Here is a 14,515-nt window from a genome sequence, read left to right on the forward strand (position 1 = left end):
AAAAGAGTACCTAAAAGATTGCATTTCATTTTAGCAGTTGTACCTACTAAAATAAAAATATATTGCTCTTATTACAGCAGCCCTGCAGTGTCTTCTTACAAGGATGTAGAAGTAAACGGGAGTGAAATACTAGCACTCTTATTATCTATATGCTTAAGTCAGAAGTATGAGATGAGGAAGTATATACGATGAGTAACGCATGGTTGATAGTAGTGGCGATCTAACGGACCGAAGCCTGGCACACCTATCCCCCCCCCGTTCTCCGCTCCTATCCGATATACAGCAGCAAGCCGCTACGGGAGTGTAGGGGGGAGAGGGTCGAGAGCCTGGGCTGCGATATCAGTCTCCGATGCTTAGCTCTCAGAAATACGTGCGACGTTTTTTCTCACTACTTTCAAGTTTTGAAAATAGAACAATGTGTCGGATGCTTACATTTGCTTCAGACTTCCATCGTTCTCGGGGTTGAGGTTTGGGCTTCACGGATAGCCTTGGTACCCCTCAGTATACTCCACTGTAACTGATGTTCCTAGACACCCCTGCAAGTCAATGAGTAATTCTCACTGCATAACCTCTCCCGTAATTTAACAGCTCATTACTGGGATAACTTAAATATAAAATGAACAGCGAGTTTTTTTTTTATGGTGATGGAGGTGGTGGTAACCTGGTGGTGGGCTCCCTCTGAATGTTGTGATCTATATTAATGTCCCCATGTTTTTACACACAGCGCTCCCTCCACTGTTCAAGTCCGACCGGCAGCGACAATGTGTCATCACAGGCGGTGAGTACCACTCTTATTTTGACAGTACATCAGATACTAACTAACTGCAGTATTCGTCGCATAGCTGATGATGTGTTTCCAAAGTTCTTCTTCTTCTTAATCTTTTTGCTCTCCAGATTCAGTTTTTCCCTCGGACTCAGCGAGGGATCACACCTCTAACGCCTCAAGGGCAGTGTCCTGGAGCTTCAGACTTTGGGTCGGGGTATACAACTGGCGAGAATGACCAGTACCTCTCCCAGGTGGCCTTAACTGATATGCTGAACAGGGGCCTTGTGGAGGGATGGGAATATCGGATGGGACAGGCAAGGAAGGGGGAAGGAAGCGGCCGTGGCCTTAAGTTAGGTACCATCCCGGCATTTGCCTGGAGGAGAAGTGGGAAACCACGGAAAACCACTTCCGGTTGGGTAAGGTGGGAATCGAACCCACCTCTACTCAGTTGACCTCCCGAGGCTGAGTGGACCCCGTTCCAGCCCTCGTACTACTTTTTAAATTTCGTGGCAGAGCCGGGAATCGAAGCCGGACCTCCGGGGGTGGCAGCTAATCACGCTAACCACTAGCCTACACCACAGAGGCGGACAGTAATTTTTTCTGAATTTAAAACATTAAACATCAAAGTATTCAAGCCCTGTAATAGTTTTTCAACGGTGATTTTAATCATTTCGTGTTGCTATTTCTAGCCGAGTGCAGCCCTTGCAAGGCAGACCCTCCGATGAGGCTGGGCGGCATCTGCCATGTGTAGGTAACTGCGTGTTATTGTGGTGGAGGATAGTGTTATGTGTGGTGTGTGAGTTGCAGGGATGTTGGGGACACCACAATTACCCAGCCCCCGAGCCACTGGAATTAACCAATGAAGGTTATGAAGGGAATAACCCGGGACCCTCTGAACCGAAGGCCAGTACGCTGACCATTCAGCCAACGAGTCGGACTTTTCAACTGTGAAATTGCCAGAGATTCGTCCCATGTGGCAGCGGGCATGTTGGATTACCACACTGGCAGCCAGTGCGTTCTTGAGACAGCACTGTAAACTTCCTTTGTAGCACAGTGTAGTGAGATTACACTAGGACAGACAAGAAGGCCTAAGTTCACTTGTGCAAATGCCTGCCTTTGACTTTTGTATCAGACTGGCTGACGTGCCCGTGCTGCGCAACGAGCCTCCGTGGCTCAGGTAGCAGCGCGATGGCCTCTCACCGCTGGGTTCCATGGTTCAAATCCGGGACACTTCATGTGAGATTTGTGCTGGACAAAACGGAGGAGGGTACTCCGGCTACTCAGGTTTTTTCTGCCATCTTTCATTCCAGTGACACACTCCAATATCACTTAATCTTTCCGTCATTAATCATTGCTCCAGACGAGTGCGGCAGGTTTCGTCAGCCGGCATAATTCCTATCCTAGCCGCTAGATGGAGGCTTCATTCATTCCTTTCCTGATCCGGTTCAATGACTGAAAACAAGCTCAGGATTTTCATTTCCATACAGAATTGTACATGAAGCGCTTAATGTTGAGAGGGTCTTGTGACAGTGTCTAAATTTTATAGGAGAATGAAGAAACTGTCTAGGTGATAGAAAATGTCGATCTATGATTTATGCTTCTGTCAGTGTTTGATGCCAGTACTAATGCACTCTCCACTGCATTGTAACACGAAAAGTAATTCATAGACTAGAGTCAAGTTGCTCCTGATGTCCTCTGGATACATCAAATGGAGTGCAGTGAAGGTTCGAAATTTAAATGCTAATTTTCACATAAAACCCACAAATGATTACACAATGTATTGTTATTGCTTCTCAAAGGCATACATCCAATTCGCAGTATGGACATTGAAACAATAATGCCAAACTTAATAGTAATATAGAAGTGAAGTACAATATGAATGTAAGGATTATTGAAATACAGAAAGCCATTCCAATAACAGCAGTTCAGTGTAATGAAATAGTGCCAAAAACAATACTGAAATTATGCACATCTACAACTAATTTCTCCCTCTAACATCACATGGAGGTTTCACCTGCACGGCACACGCCTTATTGTGGAGTGCACAAACAATGGCCCTACCTGTCAACTGTAGTATCGCATGAAAACCGAACATTTCGTAAAAACCAGCAGAAGTCCCCTTTCAACTTTAAACGGTTCATATGAAGTTGCCTTCATGGTGTAAGATTTAATCAAATTGCCCGATGAACACTACGGCCAGGTCACAATGCGCCGTTCCTCATGTGAAGTCCAGATTTTGGCAGGGCGCCTTGCATACTGCCCGTCACAATCGAGTTGGAGAGTTTTCTTTTTAATGTCAGAACCCCTTGTCTCTTGCCAGTCAGAATCGAGTTTGTGTGTATTCATTTGCTTTATAATGACACGCCCCTTTGCCTACTGCCAATCACAAAACCAAGACAAAGAGACCAAGAATAAAGCATTCAACAAAACACTTTTTTCGAAAACATACAGATAAGAAGAACATTCATAACTTTCGCTGGGAAATTGAATTTCAGGTACACTTGCTGCTGCTCTCTTCAATATGACTAACTATTCAGGCAAAATATTAAATTTTAAGGGTCCCAGGCGTACGTTTTCCGTGAACTTGCCTCACATTTTCTATCGCTACATAGCGCACCTAAAAGATAGCGTGGTAGTAAGTAGCAAGTGTGTTAACCAAAGCTATAAACTTCCCTAATTTTAGCTCAACCAGTCAAGTAGTTTTACGTTAAAATATCCACTGTTCTAGCCGTTCAGGCAAGAAACTCAATGTTGAAAAATCCGAGGGATAAGAGCTATCAATTTTAGGTAAAGAAAATATAATAAAATATGAGAATATATTCTTTATTTATTCCCAAAAATTACAATCCTTTTCTTAATCATCGTTATCCGGTCGATTAGATTAGCAGTTTGCCTTTTTCTACCACTACGAGCGCTACTGTGAGTCAATGCGTTGTTTCACTTAAACCCTTATTCGGTGTGGACATTTTTTAAAAAAAATGCGTCTGAGGGTATTGAACCAAGGAACACATTACGGTAAGAATTGTGTAAATAAGTTAATTTGGCTAGGATTTGAATTAAAAAGAAGACGACTAAAAAACAAGCGATTTTAGGCTGTATTTCTGCAACTTAGTTTAGGCCGGAAATGATTTTCAACATCGTTTTTGTTTAGTTTGATAAAACTCAAAATTTGAAACCTTTCCGGACCCTTCAGCCCTTCAAATTTCTGCACAATTGGAGAAGTTGCTTAATATTAGGTGCCCCCACTTTATCTGCTAAGAAATGGTATCAACATTGAAGTCACTGACAGAGAAACATACAAACTTTCAGATTTATCATTGCTGCCAGTTTTCCCTTAAATCACGGTCCTCGCGAGACCCCTTTGATATTCCGGAATGATGCATAGCCTATGTTTTTTTTTTGCTAGTTGTTTTACGTCACACCGACACAGATAGGGCTCGATAGCTGCAGTCGCTTAAGTGCGGCCAGTATCCAGTATTCGGGAGATCGTGGGTTCGATCCCCACTGTCGGCAGCCCTGAAGATGGTTTTCCGTGGTTTCCCATTTTCACACCAGGCAAATGCTGGGGCTGTACCTTAATTAAGGCCATGGCCGCTTCCTTCCCACTCCTAGCCCCTTCCTCCCTCATCGTCGCCATAAGACCTATCCGTGTCGGTGCGACGTAAAGTAAATAACAAAAATAAAATAAAAAATAAATTAAATGTCATTTGAATGCTATGTACAGTAGGTTCTTGTTTTGCTTCCTGGCCTTTTGCCCTATTCATTGGAGTTGGCCCAGTTTTACGGGCGAATGCCCTTTGAGGAGGGGTGTATTCACTGCTGCGTGTGCCCGTGGTTGTTGGTAGTGCGTTGTGCTGTCGGCAGATGGGGAGAAGTGTGTTAAGATAAACAAAAGCAGCCAGTCGCGAATTACAGGAATTAATCCTACACATTTAAAATCTCCCGCCCGGGCCGTCAGGGAATCCAATTCAGGGTCCTCTGAACCGAAGGCCACTACAGTGATCATTCAGCCAAAGAGACGGATGTTCGAATGATGGCAGTAGTTGACTTTAAAACACGCTCACCGAGCTCGATAGTTACAGTCGCTTAAGTGCGGTCAGTATCCAGTATTCGGAAGATGGTAGGTTCGAACCGCACTGTCGGCAGCCCTGAAAATGGTTTTCTGTGGTTTCCCATTTTCACACTAGGCAAATGCTGGGGCTGTACCTTAATTAAGGCCACGGCCGCTTCCTTCCCACTCCTAGCCCTTTTCTGTCCCATCGTCGCCATAAGACGTATCTGTGTCGGTGCGACGTAAAGCAACTAGCAAAATAAATAAATAAATAAATAAATAAATAAATAAATAAATAAATAAATAAATAAGACAAGTTCAGTCATACAAGACGAATTTTAGAGGAGGGTGGAAAATTGAAGAAGAGCATAAACAGAATTCTTGTAGAATCGCAGGCTATATCCAAATAGTGAACACATCCGTAAAGAACAAAGGGAAGTATACAAGTTTATATGAATTTAGATATGAGATACATGCAATTATACCGAGGGAGTTGGCCGTGCAGTTAGAGGCGCGCAGATGTGAACTTGCATTCGGGAGATAGTGAGTTCGAACCCCACTGTCGGCAGCTCTGAAGATGGTTTTCAGTGGTTTCCCATTTTCACACGAGGGAAATGTTAGGGCTGTACCTTAACTTAGGCCACGCCCGCTTCCTTCCCACTCCTAGCCCTTTTCTGTCCCATCGTCGCCATAAAATCCATCTGTGTCGGGGCGATGTAAAGCAGTTTGTTAAAAAATATGGTTTTCCGTGGTTTACCATTTTCACTTCGAAGTAAATGCCGGAACAATTCCTGTTTATAGACCACAGCTGATTCCTTCCACCGGCTTACCCAATTTCTTTCACCGTCATTAACGTAATCTTCATTCGTTCCTCAACTGAAGTTGGCGTCAGGAAGGGCATCCAGTTGTGAAAACACGCCATATAACTTCGTCTCAGCTCACCTCATCGGGAAACGGTAATATGGACTTCGGCTACATAGCTCCCTAAAATGTCTGTTACGGAGAAAAACTCCTTAAATATAATCGTTTTATATTTCGAGAAATTCTGGGAACGAACAGGATATTTGCAAAGATAGGCTGGCTTTCTTTAAAGCCCCTTGTTATTGAGCATATGACCAAGTCGAGTGGTACAGAGTAAGTGGCTACGCGGTTCGGGTCATGTGGCTATCAGCTTGCATTCGAACCCCACTGTCAGGAACCCTGAAGATGGTTTTCAATTGTTTCCCATTTTCACACCAAGCAAATGCTGGTTGGGGCTGTACCTTAATTAAGGCCACAGTCCCTTCCATCCCACACCCTGCCTTTTCCTATCCCATCGTTGCTGTGAGATCTGTCTGTGTTGATGCGACGCAAAATAATAATAATAATAATAATAATAATAATAATAATAATAATAATAATAATAATAATAATAATAATAATAATTCAAGTTGCCTAAGCCACTCTTAAGTGTACTCAGATAGCAAATAGAAAATGTCACTTAAAATCGTCCAGCCGTTTTAACTGAAGCTCAAACAAACAAACAAACAAACGAACAAAGAAACAAACAAACAATTGAATCTATTGCAGACATTGTTATTAATTCAATGAATAAACAAATAACAAGCCAGACAATGAAGTGTAGACCGGAAAAGAAAATATATTTCAATACGATAAAAATACATAGTTATTTCCGAACACAATTGTCTTGTCCACCTTCGTAGTGTAATGGTTAGCGCTATTAGCTGCTGTCACCGAAGGTCCGAGTTCCATTCCTGGCACTGTCAAAAATTTAAGTCTGACTGGAGGGCTGAATGTGGTTGGCTCACCTCCGTTGGGGGAAAAGGGAAGAGGGGTGCCTGTAAAGAGCTACACTACATTGGAAATAGTACACTAATTTACATTTAATATTGAACACAGGACTTTAAACGATGGACTATTTAGTAGGCCTATATATTTGGACCTTACATCCTGCGTCTTGAAAGTGCATTTGCTTTGCACATGAAGCGAGGAGGACTGCTGCCAATGTAACTTTCCACTGAGAGTGGAAAAATACTGAATGATATCTTCTACAAGAACTACACTGTGAAAAGTTCAATAGGTCAGGCACTCTACAGTGAGAGTATTGTTATTGGCGTTCAGTTGTTCCCTCTGTGTGAGTTAGAAGTAATTCTCGAGCCGTATCAGATACTGCTTCTAACTAGGAGTCTCGATAGCAATGTTTGAAGTCCTGAATACCTAAGAGTTTCTTGTTTAGGACACGTGTACAGTATAGTGATATTGCAATGTTATTCTGGAGGGTTTTATCTCTGTAAGTTAAATGCTCCTTTCGTCTACATTATGTAAGTTTATTTTGTTCGACTAAAGGAATATTTCCTTGTAAATTACGAATGTGTCTGTTAAGGTTGAATCCGTCAAAGAATTGTCACGACATAAAATATTTCATTCAATTTTAAATAAGTTTTGTATTAAATACTTTTATATAAAGCTGAGCGTTTTTAAAATATCAGCTAGAACCCTTTTCACCCCCCCTTCTCTATTAACCCCTCCTTTTCCTTTGATTCGTAATACCCATTAGCCCCAATCTAAGGTAACACAATGGAATGGAATGGAATATAATAGAATAGATTTATTTATCATCAACAGGTTATTTCCCAATTAAAGATAATTCAATAAAATATAATATACAGCAAATACACCTTAAGTAAATAACACTAATTTCCTAAAATAAAAACCAAATTCAAACTAAATCTAGAGACCATTTTATATGCATATTTACAAAACCTTAAATAAATTAAATAAATAAATGAAACTCAATCTCCTTAAATAATTGACATGGTAGAATATATGGCGAGATTAATAAATAGATAGCCTTTCTCACGCGATACATACATACATACATACATACATACATACATACATACATACATACATACATACATACATACATACATACATACACACACCTTGAAAGACTAGAGATAGGAACTTCATATTCACAGGATATGTTCATTAGTATGTTGTGCAGAAACGATTAGCATTTCAGTCACCTAGGTTCAACATGTGTCCTGTTGCCTAGTAGGCACTGGGTCCTCTATGGGCACCCATAAATTGTTCCATGCGTGATGGCATCAACGCGTATAAAGCGCGAATGGCGTCTTGAGGTATGACCATTCATGCTGCATTCACCTGGTGCCACAGTTCATCTTTGGTGGATGGCATTGGGTCACAGCCCCGCACCCGCCGTTTCACCATATTCCGCATATTTTCCATTGGCGACAAGTCCGGTGATCAGGCGGGCCAGGGAAACAGTCTAACATCCTGAGACAACAAGAAGACACGTGTTCGTGGCACTGCCGACACACTTCGTCCCACACTAGCAGCAATTTCCCGGTTGGATGCACCACGTTCTCTCATGCCAATAATGCGCCCTCTTTCAAATTCACTCATGTGACGGCACGGTCCTAGCATGCGTCTGCGAGGCATCCTGCACGTCTGCTCAAGTCACACTGACTTATTGCCTTCGGTTTATAGCGACAACGAGAGCCGCATGCACATTTTACCAGTCGGTGGTGGTGCGCCGAGATCGTCTGCGAGGCATCCTGCACGTCTGCTCAAGTCACACTGACTTATTGCCTTCGGTTTATAGCGACAACGAGAGCCGCATGCACATTTTACCAGTCGGTGGTGGTGCGCCGAGATATCGATGTGGACTGTTAACCTGAGGGCCGACACGATTCAAATGCTAATCATTTACTAATGCACATGTCCTGTGAATATGAACTTCCTGTCTCTAGTCTTCCAAGGTGTTCTGATTTTTATGAACATAGGTGTATTAATCGCACATTTTTTAGTGATATATTTGTGTACGGGGGTGAGGAGTAAGGAGGGAGCTTTCCCGGTTTCAGTAATACTGCCAACCGAATGGAAATCAAATCTGAATTGAATAGATAATATGATCGATCTACATGAATTTTCTAAACCTTTATTATCTTAAGCCAACAAATGTGTCATACACACATCAAATAACATTATATAATATTTCTCGATGCGAATCTTGTTCCTAGCATGAATTCTATAGTTTGGCTTTGCTCTGTAAACAACAACAGTACTAGTACGTAAAGTGTACGCCAGATGTCGAACAGCGATGCATAAGCGATTCATAGATTGTGTTTCAAAGGTTGCCAATACGAATCTCGAAGATTGCCGAGGTCTATCGATTCAACACTAGAGTGTCCATCTATCACTAAAAAGTGTCCGAGTAATATTGTACATACACACTTACATTGAACCGGAGATGTCTTCAGGTTTTCATATGACGTGGAAAGGTTATTGCAGTCAGACAAGTGTAGGCCGTACTTTTCGTAATACACAGACAAAACGTACTTTATATTTATAGATAAGGTTGTGTTAAAACGCTTGATTTATCAAATGTTTTATTTATTTATTTATTTATTTATTTATTTATTTATTTATTTATTTATTTATTTATTTATTTATTTATTTATTTATTTATTTATTTATTTATTTATTTATTTATTTATTTATTTGAAAGGAATTTCCTTGTTGTTTTATAATTCACTAATGTTTTCCAGTCGGGTTGCTCGGTCGAGTAACGTGTCAGACTTTTACCCGGATGGCCCTGGTTCGATTCTCGACCAGATCAGGGATATTTTCTTCTTGCTAGTGGTTTAACGTCGCACCAACACAATAAAGGCTTTTGGTGAGGCAGGGATGGAAAAGAGCTAGGATTGGGCAGGAAGCGGCTGTGGTCTTAATGAAGGCACAGTCGCAGAATTTTCGTACTGTGGAAATGGGACACCGCGAAATACACTATTCAGGTCTGTCGCCGGTGGGATTCGAACCCACCATTTCCTGAATGTAAGCTCAAAGCTACGCGATCCTAACCGCACGTCCATAGGGATTTTTAACGGGATCTGAGTGTTGGTTCGAGGTCCACTCAGCCTACGAGATTACAATTGAGGAGCTATTTGACGGCGAGATAGAGACTCCGGTTCAGAAAACTAAGAAAATGGCCAAGAGTATTCATCGCACTGACCACGAGACACCTCGTAATCTACGGGCCTTCGGGCTGAGCAGCGATCGCTTGGTAGTCCAAGGTCCTTCAAAGTTGTAGCTCCATAAGGCTTGTTTTCATGTTGAAAACTTTTCTTAGCATACAGACTAGGGTCCCCATAACGAAAAATGTAAAATTAAGGAATTTCCTCAATTGTTCTGAACGTTGAAAGGTTAATGGGCCTGGAAGGGTTTCAAATTGTGAGTCTTGGATAGTTTTATCAAACTAAAAAAATAATTCGAAAACCACTTCCGGAAAAAATGCAGTTCCAGGAAAACTACCTAAAATCGCTTGTTTTTTTACTCTTTTTATTTATATCCTAGCCAAACTAACTTATTTACATAATGCTGTCTGTAATGTGTTCCTTGGTTCAATACCCTCAGGGGTCTTCTGATTTTATGAAAAATGTCCTCACCGAATGTAGTTATAAGGGTTTAAGTGAAATTCTGCTTTGACTCACATTAGCGCTCGTAGTGCTAGAAAAAGGCAAACCGCTAATCTAATCGACTGGTAACGATGACTGAGAAATGTAATGTTTAGGAATAAATAAAGAATATATTTCCATACTTATTTACCTAAAATTCGTAGCTCATATCTTTAGGGTGTTTTCAACACTGAGTTGCTTGTCTGAATGGCTAGAACAGTGGATTTTTAATGTTGTCCAGTACAGCACATTCTGTTGAACTATGACAGTTAAACACCATCACTTAACACATCCACTGTTCTTGACGCTCGTTTATATCTAAGTAACGGGCTAGTAAACCGTACCATGTCATGTTACACAGCTAATTGCTCTTCGCTGATCCGTTCCCATATCTGTAAACTACAATAATTCTACTTTGATTAAAGCATTAATAATAATTTGTAGTGAAATTCAGTCTAGCTCCATCGCTAAATGGTCAGCGTACTAGATCCGATGGTTCGTGGACTGGGTGTATGTGCCTTCTTCATCATTAGAATTCATATATATAGGACCTCATTCTCACAGACACGCAGGTCCCTTATACGACGTCAACTCGAAAGACGTGCACCAGGCTATTATTATTATTATTATTATTATTATTATTATTATTATTATTATTATTATTATTATTATTGGAAATAAAATTTTACTAAATTAGCAAGCAACACATTGGGCTAATAATAATAATAATAATAATAATAATATGTTTACGAGGTCTAGAATGTCTTTCATTTTTTCTCAATCGGGAGCCTTCCATTCTTTCATGGATAAACAGTTTTCTTCTTTCGATTTATCGGAACTCTTCATCTCCTCTGTGGTTGGAGTCTAAGGACGTATTGCCTATAACCCGTGCATGTCGTAAGAGGCTACTAAGAGGGGAGCAACCAAAGGATCTGCTCTTGCTCTCTCGTCTTCTAAACCCGAAAAACGTATCCATTTTATGCCTTTGCATGTAGCGGAGAAAATTTACGAGTACGATTTTTCTCTTAAAACTTACTTGAGCTCTTACATTATAAGAGACTAATTCCTAACACTTCCAGATATTTTTAATGCTATTTTTTCGGGGCGTCGACCCATGTGGATATTTTGCCCCTTCTGGCGCCATATTGTATGAACCTGCGTGTAATTGGAAGGGCGGTAGTATGGAATGTTGTGTGTGCGGAAAAGAAAGTTAAGGACGTCACAAACATCCAGTCCCCAGGCCAGGAATATTAATCATTACAATTAAAAAACCCTGACCCGGCCGGAAATCGAACCCGGGGCCGGCGGGTGGCGGGCGGACGCGTTACCCCCTACACCGCGGGGCCGGACAACTTTTTTGATAGTTTTATATGTTTATTTCGTTCTTGTACTGGTTTTAAGCGATGAAATGGATTGTGTCTATAGGAAATTGCCATTCCGTACTCGTTACTCAGAGATTGTCCGGCTCCGTGGCTAAATGGTTAGCGTGCTGGTCTTTGGTCCAAGGGGCCGAAGGTTCGATTCCTAACTGGCTGGGGGACTTGAACCTTCATTGTTTATTCCAGTGGCTGGGTATCTCTCTCTCTCTCTCTCTCTCTCTGTGTGTGTGTGAGTGTGTGTGTGTGTGTGTGTGTGTGTGTGTGTGTGTGTGTGTGTCATATTCAGCTTTAGAATTCATCATAGACAGGGCTTCAACCTCACAGAAACGCAAGCTGCCTTCAAGGCCTCTACTCGAAAGACCTGCCTCAGGCTTCTACTAAGGTCACACTCCATGATTATTATTATTATTATTATTATTATTATTATTATTATTATTATTATTATTATTATTATTATTATTATTTTACACACTTTCATGGTAATGATAGTCAGTCAATTGTACAGATTTTGGGAAATCAAAGACAATAAACCTTAATTTACACTACGCAGAATTTGAACCCATAAATTTCTGAACAATTCCATTCGTGCCAATGACCACCGTCTTCTGCATAGTTTTGTACATGTTGGTGTTGACGTCAACTTCTTCAGTCCTTCCACCAGAGTTTTAGGTATAGCACCTGTACGCGAAGGGATGATTGGTACAATTATCACCTCTCCATAGTGCCATAGTCTTTGAATGTGCTCTGCCAGTGGTGTATACTTGTTGATTTTCTCGGTGTACTTTTCATGGAGGTCTCCGTTGTTCGGGACAGCTATGCCGATCAGAGCGACATATTTTGTTTCCTTCTCTAACACCACTATATCCTGTCTATTGCGGAGAGTCGTCTTTGATAATTTTTTCGGTCCCAGTACATTTCAATCTCGTCATTTTCGAGTACAGTACAGTTTGAAGGCTGTACTTAAAATAGGGAAGTCTTTCATCAACCAGTCTGTATTTAATAGCAAGTTCATGGTGCAAAATCTTGACAACCGAGTCGTGACGTTCCTTATATTATTTATTTTACTCGAATATTAATTTTATAACCGGGAAAGGGAGGAAATCTATTCTCGTTCTAAATGATTTAAATAATGCACACTTATTGTGTTCTCACGGTGTTTAATTGCATTAATTAATGCCTAGTGAAACAAATTTATTTCCTCACTCATAATAGGTTTTAGGGGCTGCGTAACTGAGGCGCTTAAGGTGTGCTCGGTTAACGCAGGAGTACGTGCGTTCGTTACCCCGTCAGGAAGTAGAAAAGTTTAAGAAATGAGATTCCCACTCCTGGATTGATATTCAGTCCACACCAAAGATGAATACTAGATTAATTCCTGGAAGCTAATGTGACTGGGCATAGAGCTAGCCATTCTGTCCTACTTAGTGTCGAGGTTACGGATAGTGGAAGCCTTTACCTTTCACATCGCCAAGGCCCTTCACGATCAGTACGGAGATGACTTTGCATAATAGGAATTAAAAAGAAAGAAAACCACCATACTGCATGACTATGTGGTGGTGGTGGTGGTACGGTTAGATGGCAAACAAAGGAAATATCTGAAGGGACAGAAATGATCGAACATAGAAGAAACTCGGTCGGATCTTTCTTACTCTGCTGCAGTATACAACACTGCTTCACACTAACGTTTGGCGGTCTGCCGATATAGCCGGGCGTCAGACTATTTCATTTAACCTACGGTTTTCATACTAGGTCATGGAGAGCTTTATAGGAGTTTGGGCGCAGATCTTCGAATCCGTAGGCCCTGTAAGTTGTCGCGGACCCACAGAGGGTGCTAACAATATTGTACTGAAGCCGAAAGGATTCATTTTTATCTTGAGAGATGAGTAATAAATCCATCTGGTTGTTAATCGTTCTGCGGTGGAAGCAGAGAAAGCCTCATTCGGATGATTCAGTCTTAGTGATAGCGCTCGTCATACTCGATGAGTGACACCTTGTGATCTATCCAGCCGTCCTAAACTTAGCAGCCGTAGTGACTAGGATTATTATTATTACAGAGCTGAGTAGTCGGGCGTGGTATCGCATTACGGCTATAACACCAACCTCAGAATTCGGGAGGCGAGTGGGTTCGAACCTCACCACCGGTTGTCCTCAGGATAGTTTTCTTTCGTTACCCATTGTCATTTCCAGACAAATACCAGGAAAATTCGTATCCATAGGCCACAAAACGATTCCTTCCTCCTCTTTGCCCAATTTCATTCTCCTTATTCATTTCATGTTCATTAGTTCAACTCAGGTTGGCGTCAGGAAGGGCATCTGGCCGTATAAACATGCCGTATATCTCACCTCAACTCCGACTCCTTATTAGGAAATGGGACTAAGGGGTAGATTATTATTATTATTATTATTATTATTATTATTATTATTATTATTATTATTATTATTATTATTATTATTATTATGCCGATATTGAAGAATATTCTAATCTATTATTTGCACTGTTTATTTCTGAAATAGCCATTACTAAGGTACATTAACAACACTGCACCATTGTGCTACCGTGGAGCGATGTGCTGAGTTTTTCTGTAGGGGCTTCTTTCAGTCGTTGAGGAACTTTTGATCTCAGTTACATGTTTATTTGCGACTCGCTTTTCGCAGTAGCAAGGAAGTCCTGCACTCCAGATGCAAGGTTAGCTGACGATGAATGTTTTCTGGTCGTTAACCTCCTAAGGAGATGGCTTCCGTAACTTCCGTACATTTAAAGGGGGTAAAGTATCACCAGTTGAGTGATTAAGAGATTTTACTACAGATAATATTTTTACCCTCAGTATTAATAATAATAGGC

At 41.1% G+C, this 14,515-nt stretch overlaps 1 protein-coding gene across 1 annotated transcript in view; it reads left to right on the top strand.

Moving 5' to 3' along the window:
- The first annotated feature begins 730 nt into the window (after positions 1–730).
- Positions 731–14,515, top strand: part of LOC136876135 (G protein-activated inward rectifier potassium channel 4) — a 355,451-nt gene continuing 341,666 nt past the window's right edge. The window contains exon 1 of the mRNA XM_067149835.2: positions 731–778. Within this exon, the coding sequence (XP_067005936.1) occupies positions 762–778 (17 nt within the window). The 5' untranslated portion in view covers positions 731–761. The remainder of the gene's footprint in view (positions 779–14,515) is intronic.

The sequence above is a fragment of the Anabrus simplex genome, chromosome 6, assembly GCF_040414725.1.
Source record: "Anabrus simplex isolate iqAnaSimp1 chromosome 6, ASM4041472v1, whole genome shotgun sequence".
NCBI classification, from domain to species: domain Eukaryota; kingdom Metazoa; phylum Arthropoda; class Insecta; order Orthoptera; family Tettigoniidae; genus Anabrus; species Anabrus simplex.